This window comes from Typopeltis vanoorti, chromosome 6 (assembly GCF_054136105.1).
Source record: "Typopeltis vanoorti isolate ZY-2024b chromosome 6, IOZ_Tvanoo_1.0, whole genome shotgun sequence".
In the NCBI taxonomy this organism is placed as follows: Eukaryota; Metazoa; Arthropoda; class Arachnida; order Uropygi; family Thelyphonidae; genus Typopeltis; species Typopeltis vanoorti.
The window spans coordinates 86639106-86666557 of record NC_143554.1 but is presented as its reverse complement, the minus strand read 5'-3'; the positions used below and the strand labels follow the sequence as shown (position 1 = coordinate 86666557).

Below are 27452 nucleotides of genomic sequence, written 5' to 3'. Positions count from 1 at the left end.
CTAGGAAAGTTTCTGTTGGCATACGCCTCCAAAGCACACCACTTTCGTCGACGTTGAATATTTGCCGATCGTCATATTCACCCTCCTGAATTATCCTTTGCATTCAGAAAACTTGGCTGCAGAATCTTTATCAGCACTAGCAGATTCCCCAGTTATTCGAGCTGGACTGCATATTACGTTATGCAGTCCAGCTTGATTTTTAAAACGGTTAAACCATCCTAAACTCGGAGTAAAGCTTTCCCATTCCTCTTGAAATTTGGTCTCTTTCAATGAGGTAAAAATATTGAAAGCTTTTGCCTGAATATTCCCTGTACTAAGAGGTATTCATTTTTGGTTATAATCCTCAATCCAGAGTGATCGAAGACGTTCCATCTCGATCATTAAATGGCTAATATTTCGGTGATCTGTATGCCTAAAGAAGCAGTAGCAACTTCTCCTTGTTATTTATATTCTTTGCTCTTATTTAATATAGTCCAAACTGTAGACTCGCTGTATCCCAGGTCTCGCACAATTACTGCATTACTAGCGTATACTTTCATGTCTCTTAATGACTTCCAACTTTTCTACTCGCTGTAGATTGGCAACAAAAAATTTCGCATAACGCATAAAAGTTCTTTCAAATTTTTCATCTCTGCGAAATTCTAAAATAAACCGAAAATAGTAGTATGTTGCTCAGTTTGTTCAAATCTCTTTCTTCAGTCGAGCCTGTACTTGATCTATAATCACTGCAATAGTCTACATGGAAAATAGCTTCATATGCAAATAATATCAAAACTATTTTCCATGTAGACTATTGCAGTGATTATAGATCAAGTACAGGCTTGACTGAAGAAAAAGATTTGAACAAACTGAGCAACATACTACTATTTTCGGTTTATTTTATAATTTCCCAGAGATGAAAAATTTGAAAAAACTTTATGGATCTAATTATTGCCTTAAGAGATGGTGAGAGTCGTGATATAACAGATAACGATTTATATGACGAAACTAAAATTTTTTTAATATTTTTGCGAAAACTATTAACATCAGATCTCCATGGAGTCACGACTCAATGTGAGAGGTCCTGCATGCTCTCACACAGCATATACCAGAAATTAAATACATTCATCCATTCTCTCTGCACTCACTCACCATTTTTGCAATGCATTCCAATCACCCTCTCCATGCAAAAAAACCTACTCCTGACCCTCTTCCTCTTACCCTCCTTATACAGCTTCCAGGGATGAACCACGAGTTTTTTGTTCTCCCCCCCCCACTCTCCCCATCCATTCTTTGAAAAATCTCATCCGCATTAATTCAGTAATAACACCTTATGAACTACATTGCCTTAATCATGCACTCTCCCCCCCCTTTTTTTTCTATCTACTATATTGCAAACTGCATTCCCTCAATCTGCCTTCATACTCAACATTCAAATACCAAAAATCACCTTAATCAATCGCCTCTGAATCCTTTCCAAAATATCTTTATCCTTTTGAAACCAGTTGGCTAAATCTGTGTGCTCTGATCAAAGCTTATACGATGGAATCATAACATCCTTATTCCAACATGTCAGTGTCCTCTGCGTAATTGCCATAATCCACTATGCTGCCCTAAATGTAAACAAAATATTCACGAAATTTCAAGTCTCTGTCAACCATTATCCCCAGATTCCTCGTTTCCTTTGCTGCCTCTAAGATATCCCACACCAATCTGTAAGAGAGAGAAAGAGATCGTCTATAGGCCGAATTGCTCTCCTCTGGATAGTGTCAAGAATTTTTAAAGAAATGTTAGATGCTCCACTCAAAATATGAGGAGTATTCTAAGCATGGCCAGATTTCTATATGGTTAAGAGTTGGTTGGGTGTAAAATAGCATCATGAAAAACAGAGAATGCCGAATTTTTTCGATGCTGAAGGAATTACTATTGAGATGTGTTTATGCCAGGAGAAGCTGGAGGTGAATGTTAGTCCGAGCTGAAAGATCTGATCTTGTCTGGTGATTTGTATATTAATGAGGGTAAAGGAATGTGAGCTGAGAATGTGCGAGAGAAGAGACAAGATTGTGTTTTGATGGCACTGAACTTGACCAGATTGTCCTCTCCTTACTGAAGGACAGTACATAGATCAATGTGTTAAGGCACTATTTGCAGGCAATCTTGATACTTGGGATATCTGCAGGATATGTCAAATAGTAGAATGAATGGAGGACACTATCATCTGCAAAGCTATGGATAGGATTAGTGGTGATTGATGGTATTCATTTATGTATATGAGAAAGAGGGTAGGTGATAGGACAGGACTCTGAGGCACACCTACATTGGTGGTTAAGCTCAAAGAGAGAGAGCCATCAACCATGACTCAGTGAACAATTAGGAAAGGAAGCTAGCATCCCATTTATGTTATATATGGGATGCTAGCTTCTATATATATGTAGAAGCTAGCATCTTCTATATATATATAGAAGCTATATATAGCATTTATATATATGTATTAGACCAAAGGATGACAGAATTTAATTAGCAGGCTTCGATGCCAAACATGATCAAAACCTCTGGAAATGTCGAGTGTCAGCAAAGTTTCACCGAACCTTTCCACTGCACATACCAGTGGTGAATAATGTAAGCTAAGAGGTCTGCAGTGGATCTTGAATGGTGTAGTCTATACTAGTGTTCGCTGATTATTTGATTGGACTCTAACAGTTGGCTATTGATGACTTTCTCCATTATTTTGGAATGGACTGAGGTGATGACAATTGGTCGGTAGTATGATGGGAGACTTCTATCTCCTTTTTTTTTATTTTTTTAATAGGCTGGATATAAGATTGCTTCCACATGTTGAGATAAGTACCTGCTATGTATAATAGATTGTAGAGGCGATACAATGATCGGTGTTAGCTCTGGAGCAAAATGTTTGAGAACAAATGGAGAGCTGCCATCAGGAGCAGGAGACTTTTTTGTGTCCAAGTTATTTTCTGATGTCTTTTTGTCAAAAATCTACAGCTGATATATGATTCTTGAATTGGTGGGTGGTGATTTCCCTTGGTCATCAATGCAGGAGTTTGAGGAAAGAGTGATTCTAGGAGGTTAGCTTGTGGAACTTGCGTCCTATGGTCTTAGCAAGAGACCAGAAGTCACAGCTTCCATCTGGACAGGAGACGTTTCCTGATGTTGTCCTTTATGAAATCGGATATGGATCTACTGACAACAAAGCATGCAACATGCATCATTTTGCATCATTTGTTGCATGCTTTGGTATAGACAAAGTATGAAGTGGTAGTAGAAGTATTGAAGTGGTTGTCCCACTCATTTCCTCAGTCTATTCAGGTTTTCTTGCAAGACTACAACATCCATTCTACTCCTCATTGTTCTTTGTAACTTCACATCGTCTACAAATATCACCATTCAAGTCCTTCCCAATATCATTTACATGCAAATCAAACAACACCAGACCCAAAATAGACCCTTGGGATGCACCACTAGCGAACTTCCTCTTCTGTGATATTGCTTCACCGTATACAACTTTCTGATACCTATCAGGCAGCCAATCTCCAATCCTGTGTACTAGTCTGCTATCCGTTCTCATCTGTTCCAGTTTAATTGCCTGCTTGTCATGGTAGTCTATCAAAGACTTTTGCAAAATCTAAATATACTACTGAGTATGCATTCCCCTTGTCCAATGAATTTTTCACCTTGTGCTGTCCATCAAAATCAGAATACTGCAGTTGTAGTTATATCAGTTGCTTTAATAGTATTTTTATTCTAGTTGTTTATGAGAACTTTTCAGTCCCCCCCCCCCCCTCGTATGCTGTTTAAGTGACATTCATGTAATTTGCATAAAGGGTTCTAACTCTTAGTGGCTGATATATATGTAGATAAGTGCTGAAGCATCAAAGATCAAGATATCCATATATTGCTTATGTCAATCTATTTGTTGAATAGAATTACAGCCAAAGTAACAAATGCTATAAGACATGTTATGTTATGTGTCATGTTTGTTTTCTATGTCATGTCATGTTTTCTATTTTCCAGCCTTAGTTTGTCTGTTTTGCCAGATGAAAAGCTCTGCCACTGCTGTATACCAAAGGAAATATTAGTTACTTGAAGAAACGAAAAAAAAAAAAATCTTAACTTGAGACTAGTTAATTCCTATTCATTTGAAAAGACTGGAAAAGACTTTTCTAGGAAAAAAAGCATCTCCCAGAATTAGAATATGTAGTGGACTTTGGGACATAACTTGCAGGGCAGCTGTTATAGGATAACTTGTGCAGCTGTAATTGAGATCGGCAATTCATCGAACTTTAGTTCTAATAAGTTTCGGTATATTAATGTAATCAATTCGTGATTTTTTTTTATGTAACTCTCACTGATGAAAGGCTGAAAACCTGTAGTACATCGATTGCACTCTTTCATTCATATCCACCTAACTTCTAATTTCACTGCACATGTTTTTCATCTCATTTCTCATCCTCATCTGATCAATTCTTGCATCCTAGCAGTCACACTATCTACTAGTCCAGCAGTGTCATGCTCTCTCTCTTATTCATTCTGACTTTCATTCACTTCCACAGTCTTGCTTTTTCTCCCTGATTCATTGTGTTTTGCTTCTACATTTATACTCACTTTCATTCCATCAGTCAGTTTCACATTGACTGATAACTCACAGTACAGTGAAATATTGCCCTTTCAACATACCCATACCTTCTCTCATCAACATCTCCTGTTCAATCTCTTTATAAACAATGTTTTTACATTCCTCCTTATATGCATGTTACACTCATGACAACAAACTATTATTGGAAAAAATCTACTGCTAATTGCATTTGATTTTTGTACTATTTGACATTCAGATCTCATTTGTACCACTGTTTTGTTATCATTCACCTTGAGCTTCAAAACTCAGTAAAAGAAATGTACATATAAACCCCCAAAAGCTCCACAATCATGCAGTTACACTAAGTTATGAAAAGTAAACAAACTTTTACCAAGATGCAGTCAATATTGTAATAATAACTGCAAAAATAAAACATCGTTTTGACAGCTGTTTCTTAATGGCACGAACAACTGATGAAGAATCCACTGGGACACTGCATAACTGATGAAGAACTGATAAACTTGCCTTTGCTTTTCTGGAGAATAAACAGTGAGGATATTTGTAAAGCAAATTATATTTGACAAAAAAATTAAATCATTGTTTTTATCCTTTATCTGAGTGTGAGCAAACAAAAGTTTCATGTGTGTAAATATTATTATTATGATGATTATTATTAGACACCTCCAGGCAGTCCAAAGACTCATCGAGGGAGGGCACCTGCTCTATCACCGCCACCCAATCCACCAACTGACCGCAATTACACCAACGCCATCTACCGCCGACCACCACTAGTATTTCCAAAGACAATCACAAATATCCATGCCCACGGCGGGATTCGAACCTGCAGCCTTTTGGCTGGAGAGCGGATACACTAACCACTCGGCCAGCCAGGCTGGCAAACATATTTGTTTGCTAACACTTGGATAAAAGATAAAAACAAGAATATAATTACTTGTCAAGCATAGTTTGCTTTCTAACCTAGCAAAAAATACTTGCTATAACTATGGCTACATTTGTGAAGTAGATGATTGACTTTATCAGAATATAATATAGCTAAAAAGTTGTGATGGTTTACAAATGAAAGAACATAAGTATGGTTGAACTGAATACAGGATTAATAAAACTATTTTAAAAGTCAGTTAGAATATTAAATAGTCTATTTCATGTGATTTGCACCAGTATGCACCATAGATGAATGTATTCCTATTCACCCATGAAGAATCAGCTAGCAAATGAACAGATAATGGGACTTCAAACAAACTGATTTGTTTCTCAGGCACTCAATGGTGGAAGTTTAAAAGGGCTTCTGGATAAAACTGAATCACAAAACTACAGACTTTTCATACAAAAAAAAAAAAAAAGTGAACTGGCTTACCATGCACTTTGGTCCTTTTACCAAGAATTTTCCTGTTATTTCTTAAAGTTCATTTATTATCAGAGAAGCTCAAAACATCTTCAACAATAGGTTCATATATTTCTTATTCTTTCAGAGCCAATGAAGATAGTATTGGAGTGGTGCCTTCAGGAGATCCTAACCGACCAGATTTCAGTAGTCGGGAGTCACACCATCCCAAAACTGTGCCTGTCACACCTGCCTCTGACAGGACGCCAGAACCTCCTAGGTGCTTCTCCCAGCCTTTAGAGGTAAACTAACATTGTATTGTTAGTAATAATATTGTCAGAAGAAAACTTTTTAACAAAAAACTGTGTTGAATTTTTGTCTGTTTAGTCTTGAATTTTGCTTGCACTGAAAATGTGCATGGGATAATGAGATGGCAACAGTTGTCTGCTGTTTGTGATTTCTAAAAGTTACAATTAAAAGAATGCTGTTGATTTGGGGAATAAAAAATGGCATTAGGCGATTATTTCTTTTATTTCATGTATGGCACTATGCATTGGCTATAAACTTTTACTTATTGCCATCATTTACCGTATTCATTCATAATTATACATCTGAATTATTAATTATATAAAGTTACTACAGTACACTGTAATATTGACTGTTTTGTTTGTTCTGGTGTAACAAGCATCTAGCTTTGGCAATACTAGCCAATTTTTTAAAATGTCACAATTATGGTACTTTTCATAATTGTTTCATAGCAAGAATGAATATGTTTAATAAAGCATAATTTATTTTTATTTTTTCAGTATATTGACAAACAGTATTGGTAACTTATTAGAAAAACTTGATATCATGAATCATTAAAATGACTGTTTAACAAATAAATTACTAAAACTTCATTATTAAATGTTTGCAGTTTTTAGAAAATGTTTAATAATTTTTGTAAAATAATTTTTGATTTGCCATTCATCCTGAATAGAAACCTAACACAGCATATAGTGCCGTTGATATCAATGATACTTTTTGGTTGGCAAAACTGGGTTCAAATCCCACTCATAAAGAATGTTTATAAGGGTTTTTCATCTGAAGGCAAGTTAATATGAAGGTGGTAGTTTTCCTTCTAAAACCCCTGATTTTTCAATCCATAAAACAGAAAATAAATACCTTTGTCAGACTATGTAGATTGGATTAAATATGCTTTCATACAGTAATTATGTTTATATGAATAAAGAGCTAAATTATTTGACCACAACAGGCCAATGAGATTCACATGTCAAGTGGAAGATGAAGGTAAAACCCTGCAACTTTTGAATAAATGACTACTAATCAAGGATTTGATGCTGATAAAATTAACCACCCTACATTACAATACAAAAATGTTTCATGAGGAAAGTTCAGTATGTCGTAAACTTCTCATAACTAGTCATTTAATATTCAGAATGCCAAATGTTTGATTAAAATGCACAACAAAGATTTTACTTTATTTATTTTATTTCTTCTAAACCAGATTTTATTAAAGTTTACCATTTTGGCAACCATTTCATGAATTAAAAGTAAGTAAAACAAAGGTCATATAATTTGGGGATAATGGTGGGCAAACTGTCTAAGTCCAGGGGACATATTGCAAAAGTTGGCAAAATAGCTCAAAGGATTACTTGGATGTAGAAAAACACATATAAAGATAGAGATATTATTATTCCTCTTTGTATGGCTATGATTCAGTGAACCTTGACTACTGTGTGCACATTTGGTCACCTGGGTTTCTCGGGGATCAGGAAGTGGTAGATGGGATTTAGAGATGAGTGACCAAGCTGGTGACAGGTCTGTGAGATGCTCCCTATGAGGATAGATTCAAGGTGTATGGATTGTAAAGTTTATTGGACAGGCAGAAAAAAGGGGGGACATAATAGAAACTTATATTATTTTCCTGACCTCCATGGAGTCACAAGACATTGTGGGAGGTGAACACTAGTCAACACAAAGTCTCTCATATCACTCCTTAAAATCATCCACAGTCTGCACATTCACACCCCTCTGAGGCAATGCATTCCATACTCCTACCACTCTCCATACAAAAAAAAAATTACTTCTTGCCCTTTTATTTGTAACTTCCAGGAATGGCTCCATCTTTCCATTGTTCTACCATATGAAAAATCTCATCAGTTTCAATATGATAATAACCCTTCAACAGCTTAAATGTCTCCAAACTCTGCAGTCTGCATGCCCTTAGTCTATCCTTATAATCAATGTTGTACAGTCCTGATATCATTTTTGTTATCCTCTCTGCACCCTTTTCAAGGTTACTTCATTCCCCTCAAATCCCAGTGACCAGATCTGAGCACAGAAATCCAGATGTGGTCTGATCAGAGCTTTATACAAATGGGACCAGCACACTTTTATCTTTCATGATCAGTATTGTCCTTAACATTGCTGCAATTCTCTGAGATGTCTTCACAACTTTTGCAATATGTCCTCAGAACTTCAAATCTCTATTCACAGTCATGCCAAGATCATTTGCTTCCTCTCTTTCTTCCAGTATAACTCCACCAAGTGAGTATAAAGAATCAAATGTTAAAACCTTACATTTTGTTGCATTGAACTAATATCTCCCATTCGTTTTCCCACCTTTTCAGCTTATTCAAATCCTCTTGAAGAGCCAAAACATCAGCACTATTACTAATAACCCTTTCAAGCTTTGCATCATCTGCAAACAACTGAACATCTCCCTGTAGTCCTATGACAGTATCATTGACATAAAGATTGAACAGCAATGGTCCCAGGACTGAATCCTGTGGAACTCCATTTGTAACCTTCTTACTCCCTAATGTTGATCCCTCATACAATCTCTGATATCTATCAGAGAACCAATCGCCAATCCAATCCCCTAACTTGATATTCAAACCCATATTGATGCAACTTAAAAATCAACTTGTCATCTGGCACCCTGTCAAATGCTTTGGAAAAATAAAAAAATTAAAAAAAGACAGTATATGCCTTATGCTCATCCACTGGTCTTGTTACTCTATTATAAAAGGTAACCAGATTACTAAAACAAGAGAATCCTTTAATGAATTCATGCTGGCCCACTTTACCCTTATCTGCCCAATTCTGTATACAAGTTATCACCGATTTCTCTCAAATCTTAACAACTACAGAAGAAATACAAACAGCCCTATAGTTTGATACCTCTATTCTACAACCACCCTTATGCAATGGTACTATCTTACCCTACTTCCACTCTCCAAAAACTTCCCCATTGCAAGACTTTCATTAAACAGCCAAGTTAATGACAGTCATTAACTTGGCTAATGTCAGTTCCATAGCACATTCCCTGAAAGCACATGGTGAAATTCCATTTATTCCCCCCCCCCCTGCCTTAATGACATTTAGCATACTCGGTATTCAGAATACATCCTAATCATTCACTTCTAACACTTCATTCACTTCTATGAATAAAGCCAGTAGTACCAGGATGGAACACTCTAAAGTGATTAATAAATTAGCTCAACTATGCCATCTGCTCTGGTCACCTGATTTCCATCTCCAGCTAACAAGATAATACATCAACTATCACATTTCCTCCTACTCACCACACAGCAAATCTCATTACAATACTAGTCACTTTTCTAGCCTCAGCCTTATATTCCTCATGCAACTGCTCTCCACCTCTCTCTTTATATGCCTTCCATAATCTCTTTTTCTTCTACAATTCCCCTTTTATTCCTTTTGTCATCCATTTGACTCCAAATTGTTTTATCTTCTTCTTCTTCTTCACTCAAGGTATACAATCTGTCATTGCTGTCAAAAATTTTGTTGACAACCACCACATTCTACTTAAGACAGTTGTCCCTCAAGAAATCCAAAAATTCAGTTCCCTTATTACTGCATGCTGTCTCCTCTGCCCAGTTTATATCACTATAGCTTAATTCTCCCATAATGATTCCTTGCTTTGAACTCCCAAACTAATTTGTGTAAACATTTCCTGCTCATCACCATCTATATTCCTTTGTCTGTAGCAACATCCCACTAAATATACCACCATAAATATATAAACACCCCACTAAATAAAACCAGGTGTTATGTAATAATAATAAGGCTCCAGTTTTTTGGAGTGATGGAAACAAAGAGCTGTAGAGTGGGTGCCCTCCCTTGATGAGTCTTTGGACTCCCTGGAGGTGTTATGTAATAATAATAATATCTTCTCTTATAAATGTCTATCTCACTCACATCATATACTCTCAAAGAAAAGTATTATTTCTACTGAAATTCTTTGCCCTGAGACATCTCTATACTCATCTGTTATCACGAGTAACACTCCACCACCACATTTACCTTTCCTATCCTTCCAAAATATGCTATACCCTTCGATTTCTATCCTTGTTAAGACATCCTCCTTAGTTAACCAAATTTCACTGATATCAACAACTGTTGAAGAGACTGAGCCAATCGATGCCACAAACTCATTCCCTTTATTCCTAATGTTCCTAGTATTTGTATACAGAAAAAAACAGTGTTATTGCCAGTACACTGGTTTTGGCAATACACAATATACTCCACCTGGCTCTGAAAAAAAGTGTACACCTCCTCCCCATCATTTCTCAAGCCACTATCCCCACATGAGGCCATCCCTGCAAGAGTCCACATTTAGTGTGGACTCTTGCAGTTTCTTGCAGAAACTAGAATTACTGTGTAATTCTAGTTTCCCTGTCCTGACATACTGTTGCACTTTAAACACATGCCCTTATGGCCACCCTTCTTCACTCTGTGTAGAACGGCCAAAAAATCTGATGAAGCCATCAGAGGAAGTCATCCACTATGACACACACACACACACACAATGAACAATCAGTGAGGAAGCTGGCAATCCAATGGCTTCATCATATTTTCCCCATCGATGATGGAGTGCCTCAGAGTTCTGTGCTCTCATGCATTCACGCTCTTCCTCTTTTACATCAATGACTCCTTACTTAAGACTTCAAATCCTATTCACAGCTTTGCCGATGACAGCACTCTTCATTCCTCTTCATCATCATTCGATAAACCCTGCAGTACCCTAATGTTAGATACCTCAAGATCTTCCATAACAAGTGACTCAAACACTGACCTCCTCAACATTCTGAAATAGGGTGAAGATGCTTTCATAGGTCTTGTGACCTTTCATGTGCAGGGTCAACAAAAAAAAATGCCTGTGTCCTTCTGCATTCAAATGCAATCCATCCCACAACTTAGTAAATTTCAATGCCAAAAAACTCAAGCCTGTCCATTTTTGATAATGTTCTGGTTTCCTTTCAAGATCAACTTCCTCTTCTTGGGTTGACTTTCACATCCAATTTATCCTGGCACAAACATATTATTCACATAGCCTTCAAAAAGCTTGGTGTTCTTTTCCATTCTAAAAATTACATCTCTTCCTCTCAACTCCTAACAATTTATAAGTTTCAGATCCATCCAACTTTAGAGTACTGTTTCCACATTTGGGATGGAACACCCAAGACCTCTCTAAGAATTCTTGATGATATTCAGAAGAGGGCAATCCACTCAACAGATGACTCTTCCCCACAGACTTCCTTCAGTCACTTTATCATAGTTGCTCTGTTTCAGCACTGTGCCTATTCTATAGATGCTTTCATGGGCATTGCTCCTCTGAATTAGCTGCTACAATTCCTCCACTTTCTTTGAACACACTGAACTAACTTCTCATCAGCTTCCTTCATTCCATTCACTCTACTCTTTGGAACAATCTCCCCCATACTGTTTTTCTCACTGAGTACAATCTCCCACTCTTTAAGAAACATATCAACAGGCTACATTTTCTCCTTAATCACTTGCCCACAAATGGCACTGTAGTCTTATAGGTCTTGTGACCTTTCATGTGCAGGGTCAACAAAAAAAAAATGCCTGTGTCCTTCTGCATTCAAATGCAATCCATCCCTTGCATACAACTCTCATCTATCCTGAAAAATACCTCACACATCCACATATTCCAGACCTCTTTTTCTGCATGTTCTTGCTACCATCTCATTTGTTGTCACTGCTCTTCTCCTCCACTCTGCATCATACCAAGGCAACATACTCACTATCTTTCCTTGGAACATTTCTGCTGCACTATGTCTAAACATCAACCTCATATCTCATGCTACACAATTCAAACTTCCTCTCAGGTCATTTGTCCCAACCATTACTATCATCTCTTCCACACTTTTACCCCCCCCCTTCACTGCTATTTCCGCACTCTCTATCATTCCACCAGGCAAGCACTCCTCTGGTACGCTACTCTGCACACCCTGGAATCATCGAATCTTCATACATGACACTGAACAGATTCATACATTCTTCTCTCACTGGCCTCCCTGACTCTCATGGCTTCCAATCTCCCACTTCTCCTTTCACTCCCACTCTCCCTCTTTCCTCTCATCCTCTCCATTCCTTGCTTCCACACTTTCTTATCTTTCTGTAATTTCCTCTCTTCCACTGTTCCTCTCATTCTCTTGCTTTATGATTCCATTCTCTTACATTTACTCTCGTTCCTCTCACAGTTGCCAACCTCTCTATTCTCTTAAGATCTTCATTCACCCTCCTTAACTCAGTCTTCATTCCTTCCATCTCCTTTCTCAGGAGTCCTATTTCTCTCTCCACACATTCTCCTTTCAACTGACATTCACAAACATAATCATGGCCAGCAGATAAACCATCTCCATCCACTGAACTGCCCAATGCTAAATCTATATGTAGGTTTTTAACATTCTCTCCATCCTCCAACACACTACTGGCATCCACTACTGAAAATCCCTATCTGAAGCACTATCTCCACTGCTACTAAATCTCGTGATCGAGACACTCATATCTCCCAGCACCTCCCACTGCCTACATTTCATGCATACATACACATCCCCATCTCACACACCTGCCACATTTTTAAAAAATGGGCTACATACATGTATAGCATGCTACAAAATCATCAACTAGGTTATGAATAATGTAGTCTTTAAATGGGAGAGGGCTAGGTGTAGTTAAAATGGTTTTATAAAATTTACACAAAGGAAAATTTTCAATATGTGACAGAGAGAGAACTAGGAATCATCTGTGCAAGTTGTGTAGGAATGTGGTTAGCAAAGGTGTGCAGACAAGATATTTTGCATGGAGAGTAGTGAATAAGTAGAATGAATTGCCAAAATTAGTTGTGAGAAGCCTGACAGTGAGTGAGTTTAAGGAAGGGAATGATATAATTTGTGTGCATAAAAATTAGTGTTAGTCTCCATCGATGAGTCTCCAGACTCCATGGAGATGATAATTATTATTATTATAGCATATTGTTCTCGTCATCATCCGGTAGCATCCTCTAGCAAGAGGGTTGCAGCAGATGAGCAGCTCTTCTCCATTTCTCTCTGTCTGTTGCTTCCATCATTCTTAAACCAGTCCATTCCACGATATCATTAAACCACTCTCTAGTTGGTCTTCCACGTCTTCTCTTCCCCTCAACTTTCCCTTGTAAGTAATATTGTTGTTTATGCAAATCTTGTGGTTTATGCAAATCTTAGTTTTTCAGTTTCAGTGAAGACAAGTGTAGCACCTTGTAAATGATTACAAATCTTTCACTGTAATATGAAAAATATTACTTTTTAGATAAATTTTGGCAGAATGGCAGTGTGGGAAGGGGGAGAGAAGTGGGATAGTGAGATCTTACTTAAAATGGAGCCGGGAGGGAAATGGTAGCAGTCATTCGAGGTTGCATAGTGTGAGGTTGCGATAACTAGGTCAGGATATTTATTATTACTTAATGCCTCCAGGGAGTCCAAAGACTCATTGAGGGAGGGCATCTACTCTACAACTCTGTCTCCACCACTCAATCCACCATCTAAACCAATGCCATCTACCACCCACCACCATTAGTATTTTCACAAACATCCATGCCCACGGTGGGATTCAAACTCACAGCCTTTTGGCTGGAGAGCAGGTATGCTAACCATTCAGCCAACCAAGCCAGCAATATTTATAGGATGTTGCTCTAGCTGGAAAACAAAGTGTAAGCAGTGGGAAATATTCAAACTGAGTAGTTAGACAAGTTCAAAATGAGCAGTTAAGCAAGTTCAAAATGAGTGATTGTTATGGAGGATATTAACTTACCTTCTCTGACTAAGCTGTTCAATTTGAACTAGATCTGCATGGGGGGGGGGTACCCAGGGTGTAGAAAGGAGGCAAAATAATTCCACTGCATAAACTCTAGAGGCTCCAAAACAGAAGTTGCAAATTATAGGCCAATCAGTATCTTACAAGTGGTGGTGGTTAAGGTAGTGGAGAAGTTGGTGAAAGACAGACTTCAGGACTTGGTGAAAATGTGATACTATATAGGGAGCAACAAGATTTTATGAAGGGTAGGTCATGCCTTAGTAATCCGCTTACTTTTTATAATAGTGACAACAGAGGTGGATAAAGGAAATAGACTCAGAAATTATGCTAGACTTTTGGAAGGCATTCAACTCTGTTAGAACTCTGTTGTATAAATTGGAACAAATGAGGATTTATACGAAGCTGATGATTTGGATAAGAGGGTAGTTGATGGATCAGTATCAAAGAGTGGTGTATGGGGGAGTTGGGGAGAAGGCAGTTGATTAGTGGTGTACAGGACATGCTGCAAAGCTGGCCAAAATATCATATCAGATTAGGTAGATGTTGAAAAACACACTATCAAGTAGAGATAAAGAAGTTATTATGCCCCTTTATAAGGCTTTAGTAAGGCTACTGCACATAGATCTAGTATCTGGGACTCCATGTTTTTATGGTAAAACCTGGCTCCCACTGAAGAGTCCTCAATAAAGGTTGAAACTAGTCTGGGTAGTGGCCTTTCCCTTAATGCATAACATTATACATATCCGCAAGGAGATGTGTTTTGCATTATGGGAGATACTGAGATAGGAGTGATGTTAGCTTGGTCCACCTTTGCTACGAGTTGCCTGGCGTTGTACTACCTTACCCCAGTCCTGAAGATATTTTCAGGCGCAAACTTTGTTTGCTCACACTTGGATAAAGGATTAAACTAAATTTATTATAGTCTAAACAAGTGAAAAATAAACCTTCAACGTGTTTTTATGGACTGCTCTTTATGAAAATAGACTGAAGGTCTATTTTCATAAAAAAACTTGCTGATAGGTGAAAATGAAGGGACATGATAAAAGTATGTAAGTTATTAAAGAGGTTTTATGAGAGTGATACCAAAGACTTTCCAGTATGTGGCAGGAAGTGAGAGAACAAGTGGTTATCCATGGAAATTATATGACAACACCCTTGCTAACTATAGACCTTTTCCACCAAGACTGGAATCCATGGAACTAATTCCTGGCTGAGCAGGGCGAGTGCATCACAGTTCACCATCCAACATCAAAGTAACATCATTGCTCTCCCTCCCAATGAAAGGGAGAATAAATAGATTGTTATTCATGCTTAACAGTATGAATAACAATCATCTCTTGTGCAATATTGTAGGTCCCAGTGAAATAGTGTTGGTGAGATGATGCAGGATTTTCCAATGAATTTGATTGAGCCACTGTGGTGGTAAAAATTGGTGGTAAAAGTAGGTAGAAAAATTGGTAAAAAAGAGAATTCAAGAGTGGGTAGATAAAAATATGATACTGTATGAGGGGTCAACATGGCTTCATGAAGAGTCAGTCATGCCTTAGTAATTTACTAACTTTTTATAATAGGGTAACAGCTAAGTTGGATAAAGGAAATGGCTACACGATGATTTTGCTGAATTTTACAAAGGCATTTGACAGAATACCACATGGAACGCTGTTACACAAATCAGAACAAATGGGGATGGATATAACACTGGTTAAATGGATAAGAGGGTGGCTGCTGGACAGATATCAAAAAGTAGTATATAGAGGGCAGAATCGAGGAGAAAACAGGTGAACCAGTGGTGTGCCACAAGGTTCAGTGCTGGGACCATTGCTATTTAATTTGTACATAAATGACATAGGAAATATTCAGTTGTTTGCTGATGATGCGAAATTAGGTAAAGCAATAGTTAATCAAGGCGATGTGGAGAGCTTGCAGGACAATTTAAATAGACTCTCAGTATGGGCAAAAGTGAATGGTGTCAGTTTAATGCTGAGAAATGTAAAGGTATGCATTTTGGGATAAACAGATTACAAGCTATGTATCACATTTATGCAATGTACTCCAGGAAACAGATGAGGCTAGAGATTTAGGGGTGGCAGTAGACATAAGATTACTTGGCTAGTGAAGAATACATTAATATGTAGAAATAAGGGAGTTGTAATTCCTCTTTATTAGGCCTTGATATGCCTACATCTGGATTACTGTGCTCGTCTGGTCCCCTGGGTTTCATGGAGATGAGGAAGCAGTGGAGAGGATTCAGAGGTGAGTGACCATGATGGTTAGTGGCCTGTGGTGTTCCCTATGAGGATAGATTGAAGGTGTGTGGATTGCAGAAGTTGGCTGATAAGAGAAAAAGAGGGGATATGATAGAAACATTTAAGTTGCTTAAGGGATTTTATAGGATAAATGCAGGAGAAATATTTCAGCCCTTGGCTAGAGGGACCAGAACAAGGGGTCATCCCTGGAAGTTGATAAAGGTGTCATCAGTAGGGGTGTTAGGACTACATTTTTTGCATAGAGAATGGTGAATGAGTGTAATGGGTTGCCAGAGTCAGTTGCGAGTGCTTTTCTGTTAATTGATTCAAGGAGAGGTATGATAGATTGTATGGATAGATTTGGTCTCCTGCAATGAGTCTTCGGACTCCATGGAGGTGGCCATATTATAATAATAATAGCAAGAGTGTTGCAATATTTTGCTTGTGGGATAGTAAATGGGTGGAACAGATTGTCAGAGGTGATGGTTGAGTGCTTCATTGGTGAATGAGTTCAAGAAGAGGCATATACGTATTGTGTGAACAGTAGTTAAAGTGGGTCTTCCGTGATGAGTTACTTCTATGTTGGAAGGTGGACTGTAATGCAGTCGCCCTGCTCATTGAAGGGGGATCCTAAGTAGATATGCTGGACTGTTTCTGTTCAGTAGCAGAACAGACAGTTATCTGAAACACCCTGGTTGAATTTCTGTAATATAGTCAGAGTGGGTAGTGCATTGTGCCACATTCTCCACTGAATATCTGAGTCAGGTTTGGTTTCTCTTGTGTGATATGGTAGGTCCCAATGAAACAGTGTTTGGTGGGATGATGCAGGATTTTCCAATGAAGTGCTTTGTTTAGACCACTGTATTAGAGTGCTGTAGATTTTGTTTATATTGCAGAGTATAAGTCTCTCCCATGCATTGTTGTTTTCATCAAAAAGAGAGGCACTGGCTCTTCTGCGTCAGGAGGGCTGAGCCCCTCTTCCGTTATGCTATCAGGTATAGCAGCTTGAAAAGCAGATTTCACAGTGTGTATCTGCTCGGCCTGATTCCCATATTCCAAGTTTGAGTGATTTTGGAGAGTACCAGGTAAGGAGAAAGAATATCACTCAAGACACTTGCATCTCACCAGCTCCATGGAGGAAAGAAAATCACTCTCTGAGTGATGGAGTTCCTTACTATCATAGAAGATATATGGAAGATGGATTCCATGAGGATTTCAGGAAGGGATGCTGTGTTCATTGTGTGCTGGAGGTTTAACTTCTTCCACCTTCGAAGAACATCTTTGTAAAAATTTATTAGGCTCACTGGCACATGCATTCTTATCACTCTTAAGGTTGTGGATAAAAATAAACCTCTAGCGGAAGAACTGAAAATATATTCGGTGGTGCATTTGTGTGCCATTTCCTGTTCTAGAGTATTAAGGAAAAAAGCGAGTAAAAGTTTTCACAAGGATAGAATGCCCTAAGCAGCATGCTTACTCTATGCAAAAAGTGCTCTGTGGCAATTTGACCACTTGTTACAGACCACACAGAAAATTGGCATCCCTTATCCGCTCCACTAAAGACCAACCACTTCTCCTAGACCTACCTGGTGTATACCAGGTCCCTTGCAGCTGTAAATTGTCCTACTTTGGCCAAACAGGCAGGACAGCACATATCAGAATCTCAGAACACAGGATTACATCCGATTTCACCAGTACAGCCACTCTGGGCTTGCAGACCACGCTCTGGATACTCGCCACAGAATAAGATGGAAGAAAGCCACAGTAATATACCGCAGCAAGTTCAAATATGAAAGACTATTCATGGAATCAGCCTCAGCCCTTAGGAACATGCCAAACCTCAACAAATTTGGATGCATGAGACTGCCCCAAATTTGGGAAACATTTATCAGAAGAACTTCAGCCCAAAGGCCAAGAACTACCAATATAGCCCACCAGGGGGCACCATCAGGACTTTAGGAAAACGTTAGCTTCCTAGTTTCGGTTCTCATTTGCTGTTATGTAGTACTTGTGTGCACGTGTCTTTGTATTAAGTTCCCAAGAAGATGGCAACATGACGTTTGCCGAAATATCGGAAAGTATATATTAAAGTTTATTTAATTTATATTTCTAGTGTAGGCTAGAAATATAAATTAAATAAATCAATTCCTTAATTATTAGTTATCATGTTTAACCAGCGTATAAGCCTCTCTCTCAAGAATTGTGTAAAGAGGACCAAAAAGCGAACAGCCTTGTTTATTACCTCTACTGTATGGTACAGATATGATGAGCCTGTTGTTTATTTTTATGAAAAAGTATACTTTAGCATATTATTATTATTATTATTATTATTATTCAGGCCTCCAAGGAGTCAAAAGACTCATCGAGGGAGGTCCTTCCTAAGACATAAAGTCTGTCAAGACTCATCGAGGGGAGGTCCCCCCCCCCCTGAGAAACACAAAGTCTATCATACCACTCTTTAAACTCACTGACCGTTCTCGCTATAACATCTTAATGGACTGAAATGATGCCTGAGCCAAAGCCGAAGGCCTTCAAGCAGTTGAATAGGTAGTGATGTTCAATGTGGTCAAAAGCTTTTTTTCTTAGTCTGGTGTTACAAGACCCATTACTTCACTGTTCTATACTTGTTGCTATCTATACTTATCAGATCCCTTATGAGGTATAGGTTTTCATAGATAGATAGTCCAGGGATAGAATAGCTCTAGTACCTGTCTATTATTTTGTTCAGCACAGATTTAAGTTTGTTGGCAATGGCTCTTGATATTATTTTACAGTTGGTGTTTATGATGGAGATCGGTCACCAGTTTCCTAATTTTGTAGCATCTCCTTTCTTTGGGATAGGCTTAATAACAGATGTTGCCATATTGGGTGGGAAGCCAATGCTTTAGGTTTCGACATATGTTCTGTAGAGGATAGATCCAAGTTGTTCCCAGAAGGACTAGTAATATTCAGTGGTGAGCCCATCTATGCCAGGAAATTTATCTTTTGGTAAAGAGGTGCAGGCAATTGTCAAAATCACGTAGCATGACAGGGAGTTCTGTCATATGCCACATTGCTGGTGAGAGTCTTTTCACATCAGAAAGAATTATATCAGTGGCATCCATGGATGTTGGGCTTGCTTGGAATAGGTTTTTGCAATACTGCAAGACATATAAGAGGATTTTGATCTTATATGGGTGCATCTGTGAAGTTAATGTACTTGCATCATGCTCTTATTAGTGCTCCTCTTGCAGAATACTCTAGATGTGAGAGTATGGTGACTTCTAGGGATTGGTATTTCTCAGATTCCAGATTATGTAATTGCTGTTATTGTTGCAGATTATTTAAGACTGAATGTTTATTCAAATTCCTCTGGTGACTATACTTTAGCCTTAAAGAATGACCACCAGTCAAACATTTATATAGATTATAATGCAGATAATTATAATAGACAGAAACGGCTTGAGATATCAGTGGTGCATGGAAGCTGGTTAAAAATATTTTTAAATACAATGGCAAATTGTATACTTCAAGGAAAAAAAGATAGAGATTAAGATATTTGAGATGTGTGATTTCCCCATGACTAGATTTGCAGATTCAGCTACTGTTTGAAGAATAAAATTTTTATTAACTGCAATAAATAGTTAAACTCGACATTTCAGCTTCCTTCTTGAGGATGTTTTGTATATACTATTGAAAACATCCTCAACAAGGAAGCTGAGATGTCTATTTATTAATTAAAATTTTATTCTTCAATGTAGGATTGCTACATTAATCATAGGATGCATCTAAATCCTAGTGACAATAAATAAATAAATAAAATTTAAATAATCACAAGTCCTGAATTAATTTGGAAGAATGACTTTTCAGTGGCTGCGTGGAAGAATCTTGTTTTCAAATTTCCAATTGATGTTGGAATTCTGTGACCACAGATTGATGATTGGTGGCAAGTTGTGAAGATGGTACAGAGGGATACTTTTATAAACCTAAAATCCTGAAACATCCAGAAGAAAGCCATTAACAAATAATCTCTTACTGGTGGAGTATACAGCTGAAGATGTTCACTGGACCAATTGCATCTCTTTGTGTACGCTACTTGATAAAGAAGTCAATGGATATCTCCATGGCCAAGATATGTTGTGCCATTTAACAAGTCATGTGTTTGTAACCATTAAAACTGGAGGAATATGATGCTTCCATGCCAGTGCAACTGTGTCTGAGTGAAGTGGCTGCAAGAATGGAACTGGCAGAGTTTGACAGTGGCACTGTAATGGATACTGCAGACCTATCTGTTCAGCAAATTATTGATAAATTGGGCTATCCCAGGTCAACAATCAGTGATACCCATACTGAGATAGAAGTGCAGGACAGTAGCACACTCAGGATTTAATCTTGGGGGGGGGGGCTTGAGTTGAGTAGACAATTTGAGAATACACACTACACACCGCGCATACAACCTATGACTGAGCATCTGCAATGATCACTAATTCATAAGTAGTATAGAAATAGAAGACACGACACAACATAAATGAAAAAATGAATTTTAATTATGAATAGATTTTTGGAAAATTTTCTAGTGTTTTTTCCCTTTTTTTTATGAGAGGGGGGGCCTCCCCCCCTCTGGGTGTGCCACTGGTGCAGGAAGTCAACTGCAAGTGCTACCCACAGTGGATGACCCACTACACTCACTGAACATGACTGTAGGATGCTACAAAGTATAATATGTAAAACTGCAGACACATTGAATGCAGAATTCCTAGCAGTGACTGGAACATGAATCTGCACAAAAACATTCAGAACTGAGGCTCACAACATGGATTTCCATGGTAGGATTGCAATATGCAAGCCCCACATTACCAGAACCAACATGCAGCACTGTCTTCAGTGATGCAAAGAGCACATACAGTGGTACATGGAAGCTTGGAAAGCTGAATCTGTATACAGCAACGAATCACGCTGCACCCTCAACCGAGCAGATAGATGGATGTGGGCATGGTGGATGCCTGGTGCATCTCTTACCAGAATGTGTAACCCCAACTATGAAATTCAGAGGTGGTGGTGTAATGGTATTCTTATTATTACATGACACCTCCAGGAAGTCCAAAGACTCATCGAGAGAAGGCACCTACTCTACAACTGTCTCCACTGCAACTACCATCATCATCATTTACACCAATGCCATCTATCGCCTACCACCACCACTAGCATTGTCACAATCACAAACATTCATGCCCACAGCGGAATTTGAACCCACAACCTTTTGGCTTAAGATCAGATATGCTAACCACTCAGTCTGTTTTTCCTGGTTTAGCCTCGGACTGCTGTTAGTGGTACCATTAACAGTGAACTCTGATGCTTTCTACTTTGTGGTGTTTCTACAGAACTCACCACTGTTTCTCTTTCAGCAAGACAATGCACCATGTCATAAGGCTGCTTATGACATGGTGCAGTAACCTCTGGATAGTTAGTGAACATGAACATCACCACACTTGACTGGCCTCCACAGAGCCATGGCACTGCTTGGGTCATGGTGTGTAGAGGCATTATGCTTAATGGATGTACTAAGCTACAAATGTTGGAAAAAGGAACTATGACTGGTGGACGATATTGCAGCAAAGTTCTTCAACATCATATCTGATTGTTCCATGGCGCTGTAAGCAAAGAATTCATTTTTATGGATGACAGTACCACACACATCATATACAAGCAGTGGAGATACTTCTGGACACCAAGGATGTCCATCGAATCGAGTGGCCGGCACACTCCAGATCTGAACCCCTCATAAAACACATTTGGGACACAATTGGAAGACACGTTGATGCTCAAAATTCAAAAGAAAACAAACAAGGCCTTGTCCTTGCTATGAAGGAGTGGGCCAGTTTGCATCAAGAACTCCTGAATCACTTGGTGCTAAGCATGGTACGATGTTGTGAGAGCTGCATCGCACTTTGGGGTGGACATATTCCATACTGAAATGTCTCTCTGCATTAATTTTCTGTAAGCACTCTACATTAATTCCTTAACTACATCCTTAGGAAATTTGTAATTTTGCAAAAAGCATATCGCAATTTAATTTGTATGAAATTTATAACACATTTTTGTGTAATACATTATATTCATATTTTTTCTTTTGAATATAATGTATTAGTATACCGGCAATAAATTTATGTCCACATTTGGCTGTAGTCATGAAAATCTTTTTACATACAGATAAAAATGCAATCCATCCTTAGCTTTTGGACACAAGTGTAGTTGTCTCTCAAGAACTCGAGAAATTCATTTCCTTATTCCGAAATGCTATCTCCTCATTCCAATCTATACTGCCTTATGGCAGTATAGATTGAATCACCTATAATAATCACTCTTCCCTTGTTCATTAAACCAAATTGCTTATACATTTCTGCATCACCATCCTCTACATTCCCTGCCCTATATCAACATCCAACTAAATATCTCTTTCTGTTAACTTCCACCTCACACCACACTGCCTCAAAATCATTGCCATTATTTTCCTGTTCATATCTACCTTATGTGGACATAATTCTCCAGCTGTCATGAGCATCTCTCTCCTCTGTCCTTGTGAAATTCTATCCTTGTGAAAAAGAATTATAGAATGGAGATTCTATTTCTATTCCCATCGGGATATCATCTACCCTGATTCCAATGATTTTTGGGCAAGTAAACTCGATCAGTGAAACAATTCACATCTCTTATTTCTGATACTCCTGGCATTTCTAAATAAACACAGAAGTTCAGTTTTAGATCTACAACCAGTCCTACCCAAACCACTTCATAGTTGTGATTTCCCCACCATATCTGACCTTGCCCAATCACCTTTATCACTTCTTTTCCCATATATATCTGTTCAATCTCAACTACCTCACTGACATCTTGATCCTTTCAATTCCTATGCTGATCATCCCCATACACTACTACTTCCAATATCTTCTCTCTCTCTCTATTCTGTGTCTTCCTGTCCACCTGGTCTTCCCCCCCCCCCATTTCCTTGTTCCTCTTACATTTCTGTTAATCTCTCACACTACTACTACTATTTCCATTGCTGAGCACTTCCACCCTTTCCATTCAATTCTGGAATGGAATCTTTCACTTCAACTCTTACTTCTGATCTCTTGCTTACATTACTACTTGCTTCCATCTTTCAAGTTTCTCCATTTCACTTACTCCAAAGATTTGAACTCACTTCTGTATAATTTCATTCTTTCCTCAAATGGATGTGTGGCATGTACTGGACTTGCTGACCATACTTTAGACACCCAGCACAGGGTACATTGGAAGAATGCCACTCTATTGCCACAGCTCTACCAGCATACCATTCATAATTCTCACTCTCTGTGTCAATTCATCATTGTCATACCTCAGCAACACACTGACAACCTTTTCCACTATACTATCTTTCACTTTCCTCAGTAACCTCCTGATATCAGCCCTTACATTCTCCTTATGCCACCTAAATCATTGGTTCCCACAACCTATTAACCTATCCTCTAACAATGAAATATCCATACACTGCTATTCTCGAGTCATTCATCTCTTTTTTTCTTTCATTCTATTCTTGTGCACTCTTTTATTTGTTTCTACATCATAGTTTTTGGAATTTATTTTCAAGAAAAGCCTAGCTATTCCTGAAAGATTAGCAGGACTTACCTTGTTTTTGGAAATCACCTGAGGTAAAATAAAGAATTATGAAGGTGCAATAAAGAATTGGGAAGCCTTATGCAAAATCTGTGTTTGCTAACCTGGTGAAGTAACTGAGACTCTATTTGAGAATGAAATAGTAAGAAATATCATATTACATGATTTTGAGGTTTTTTTCAAAATGATATACAAAAGAAAGTATCTCATTATTTATAAAAGGAACAACTTCTGTGGTTTTCTGTATAATGTTTTGTTTATTTTTGTGACTAGAGGCAAATAAGAAGCTATGATGAAGCAGGCAGCTTCAGTGATACCCTTTGGTTGAAAAACCTGGGTTCCAATCCCATCTAGGATGAGAATAACTGTTATCAGGGCTTTTCAGCTGAAGGTGAATTAGTTGGTCTTATATAGTGGTGGCAGGATTTTTCCTACTGGAAACATGGGTTTTTCATCCCACACAGGCAACCCAGCTAGAAGATGACATACAATTTATAGCCATAATACAAAATGCAGATCAGATTAATTATCCGAGTCTTAATTAGATTACTAAGAAACCAAATTACTTGTCTGTTACAGGTCACCCAGCCTGACATGCAAGAGAAGATGGGATGATATAGGAAATGTCATGTTACAGGATTTTGAATTGTATTAAGAAATGATACTAAAAAAAAGTATCTGAATATTTTATAAAAGGAACAATGACTGTGATTTTCTATACATTTGATTTATTTCTGATAACTAGAGAGAAATACGAATGGAAACCATGTTTACATAAACAGTAATATTAAACATTAATATAACTGAATATAACTATTATTTAAATTAAGGGGATATTAATTCCCACATTGTTTTAAAACCGAATAAGAAACTCAAAGATCGGAATCAAAGAGTTTCATGCCGAATATAGTAACTATAAACATATCGGCGACTACTAGCATAAGCTAAAGCATGTAGTTCAAGTACGTAGTACAAACTAGGGTAACTTGTAGCAAAGGTGGAGAAAGTTCTGATCGCTATTCTTAGTATTTTCCATAATGTAAAACCCAGAACTTTCTCCACCTTTGCTACGAGTTGCCCTAGTTTGTACTACGTGCTTTAGCTTACGCTAGTAGTCGCCGAAATGTTTATAGTTACTATATTCGTCATGAAACTCTTTGATTCCAATCTTTGAGTTTCTTATTTGGTTTTAAAACAATGTGGGAATTAATATCCCCTTAATGTAAATAATGTTTACATCGTCGAAATGAAGCCTATTGGCTCTTTATATTTTAAATGAATATAATTATTATTTTTCAGGAAATTACAACATATACTGAATATTAATTATAATATCTTTAATACTTATTTTATGTTACATTGCCATCATCAGGGATCACAGAACAATGATATGTGCATGCAGGCACTAACACTAGGTAAATGAGGCTGAAGAAAAGCAACCAAAATTGGGCCTAGAGTCCTAAATGGCACCTCTCTCCCTTCAGTGGGCTAAATTGGGTGATCTTGGCCATTGGGCTGAAGATCTGAAGATGAGTGATTCCCAAATTTGGGGCACTTCATGAACCCAAATTTGTTGAGGTTTGGAAAGGTGCTCAGGGTGCTCTGAGACAGATTCCAGGAATAGCATTTCATATTTGTATTTGATGCAGCAATAGAGTGGTGTTTTTCCAGCATATTCTGTGCTCAGTCTAGGGGAATTTGGCTAGTCTTTGGTGGAGCAGAAAAGGGAATGCTTTTTTTTATATTTTTATTTTATTTTTATTTTTTTATGTGGTCTGTAAGTGGTTGGAAGATTGTATTTCCAGGTTCCTGCAGTTGCATACTGTCCTAGTTTTGGCAAAACAGAAAGACAGCTAATATCAAAATTTATGAACACATGGACTACATCCGGTTCCATCATTACAGCCACTCACTGTTCATATCATTGTTCTATGATCCTTGTTGATGTCAATGTAACATTGCCAAAATATAGGAAATATTAAACTTATTATAATTAATATTCAGTATACATTGTGATTTCCTGAAAAATAATCATTATGAATAGCCAATATATAAGTATTTCTACCAGAATCAGCAACAGTATATGAAATAATTGCAAGTTCAATTATAAACGATAATGTGCGTACATGTGCAAATTCTTTCCAATGTGGACATCTCTCTCTCCCCTTTTTGGAAACAATGTTTTATTAACATAAAACAGTTGGAAAAATATAAGCAGAAAACATACCTCACTGTAGTTCATCATACAGTCATATCAAGAGCAATTCTATATTTCAGGAAATAAGAGTGGTAACTACTAATGACAATTATTGACTTTGTTTTCTTTTGATCTTTTTTGTACACAACATGTGATGTTATAATCATAAAATAGAAATATCACTAGATATTTATATATTATATATAATTCACATGGCACAGAAATCCACCCATTTATACCATGTATAATATTTTTAAAAGCAAATGTTATATAACTTGAAATAAGAAAACATTTCTTTTGTAACATTTTCTATATCATGAAGATAAGTTCATAAATATTACTTTTACCAGTTCATAAAAGTAATATATAAATAGGCTACCAAAAAACCTTGGAAGTAGTGTGTCATATATATATATATATATATATAGATATATATATATAATGCGCAGATTATGAAATCGCACAATCCATGAACTGTATAACACACTTGTAAAGTTTGTGAAATGTGTAGAATTTTGCACAATTCATGAAATGAGCATTACGTTTTCTGCTCATTTCATGAATTGGTTGCATAGTAACAGTAGCAGTGCATGATGTGCGGAAACTCGTGCTAAACTGGTGAAGAGCATTTCTTATTAGTTGTTGCTGCAAGTTGCTGTGTTTTAAGAATTTTTTTGTAATAGTATTAGTCAAGTGTTACAGTAAATTTGTACATCAGAATTCCTTTCATCGTATTTAGTAAGGTTAGTTTCTCATTGGTGTGAGTTGCAGGACATGCGACTTATATAATATGTAATGATTAGGTTTTAATTACAGTAAATTTGTACAGCATTACATCAGAATTCCTTTCGTCATTTTTAGTAAGGTTAGTTTCTCATTGGAATGAGTTGCAGGACCCATGGCTTACATAATATGCGACGATTCATCATATTAACTTAATAAAATGATATTTTAGGATTCCACGAACTGTACAAGAGCGTTATTCACTTCATGGAATGCACAAAAATGTTGCGCATTCTGGTAATTGTGCAATTTCATAATCTGCGCGTAACATATATAATACTGACAAATGTGTGAATATATTGATGTGTGTGAAAATGCACCTGTCTGATGGAAAGGGGAAATGTTATAGTCACGAGAACTTCAGCAAGATGTCAACACATGCTAAACATGGCCTAGCATGAATGTTTAAAGGTGGAGCTTGTTTTAGTAATCTGTCCAAGTTCTATAACAGAATAACAGCAGAGTTGGATAATAGGAAAGGTTATACCAATATTGCAAAGGTATAACTTAAGTTATACCTTTGCAATACTTTTGATGGAGACATTTGACAGAATT

At 37.5% G+C, this 27452-nt stretch overlaps 1 protein-coding gene across 4 annotated transcripts in view; it reads left to right on the top strand.

Annotated features, from left to right (window-relative positions):
- Positions 1 to 27452, top strand: part of LOC150105668 (voltage-gated inwardly rectifying potassium channel KCNH6-like) — a 373820-nt gene that overhangs the window by 336760 nt on the left and 9608 nt on the right. For all 4 annotated transcript variants that reach the window (XM_090394297.1, XM_090394298.1, XM_090394296.1 and 1 more), the window contains one exon: positions 6061 to 6214. In XM_090394297.1, coding sequence (XP_090250423.1) covers positions 6061 to 6214 — 154 coding nt within the window. The remainder of the gene's footprint in view (positions 1 to 6060; positions 6215 to 27452) is intronic.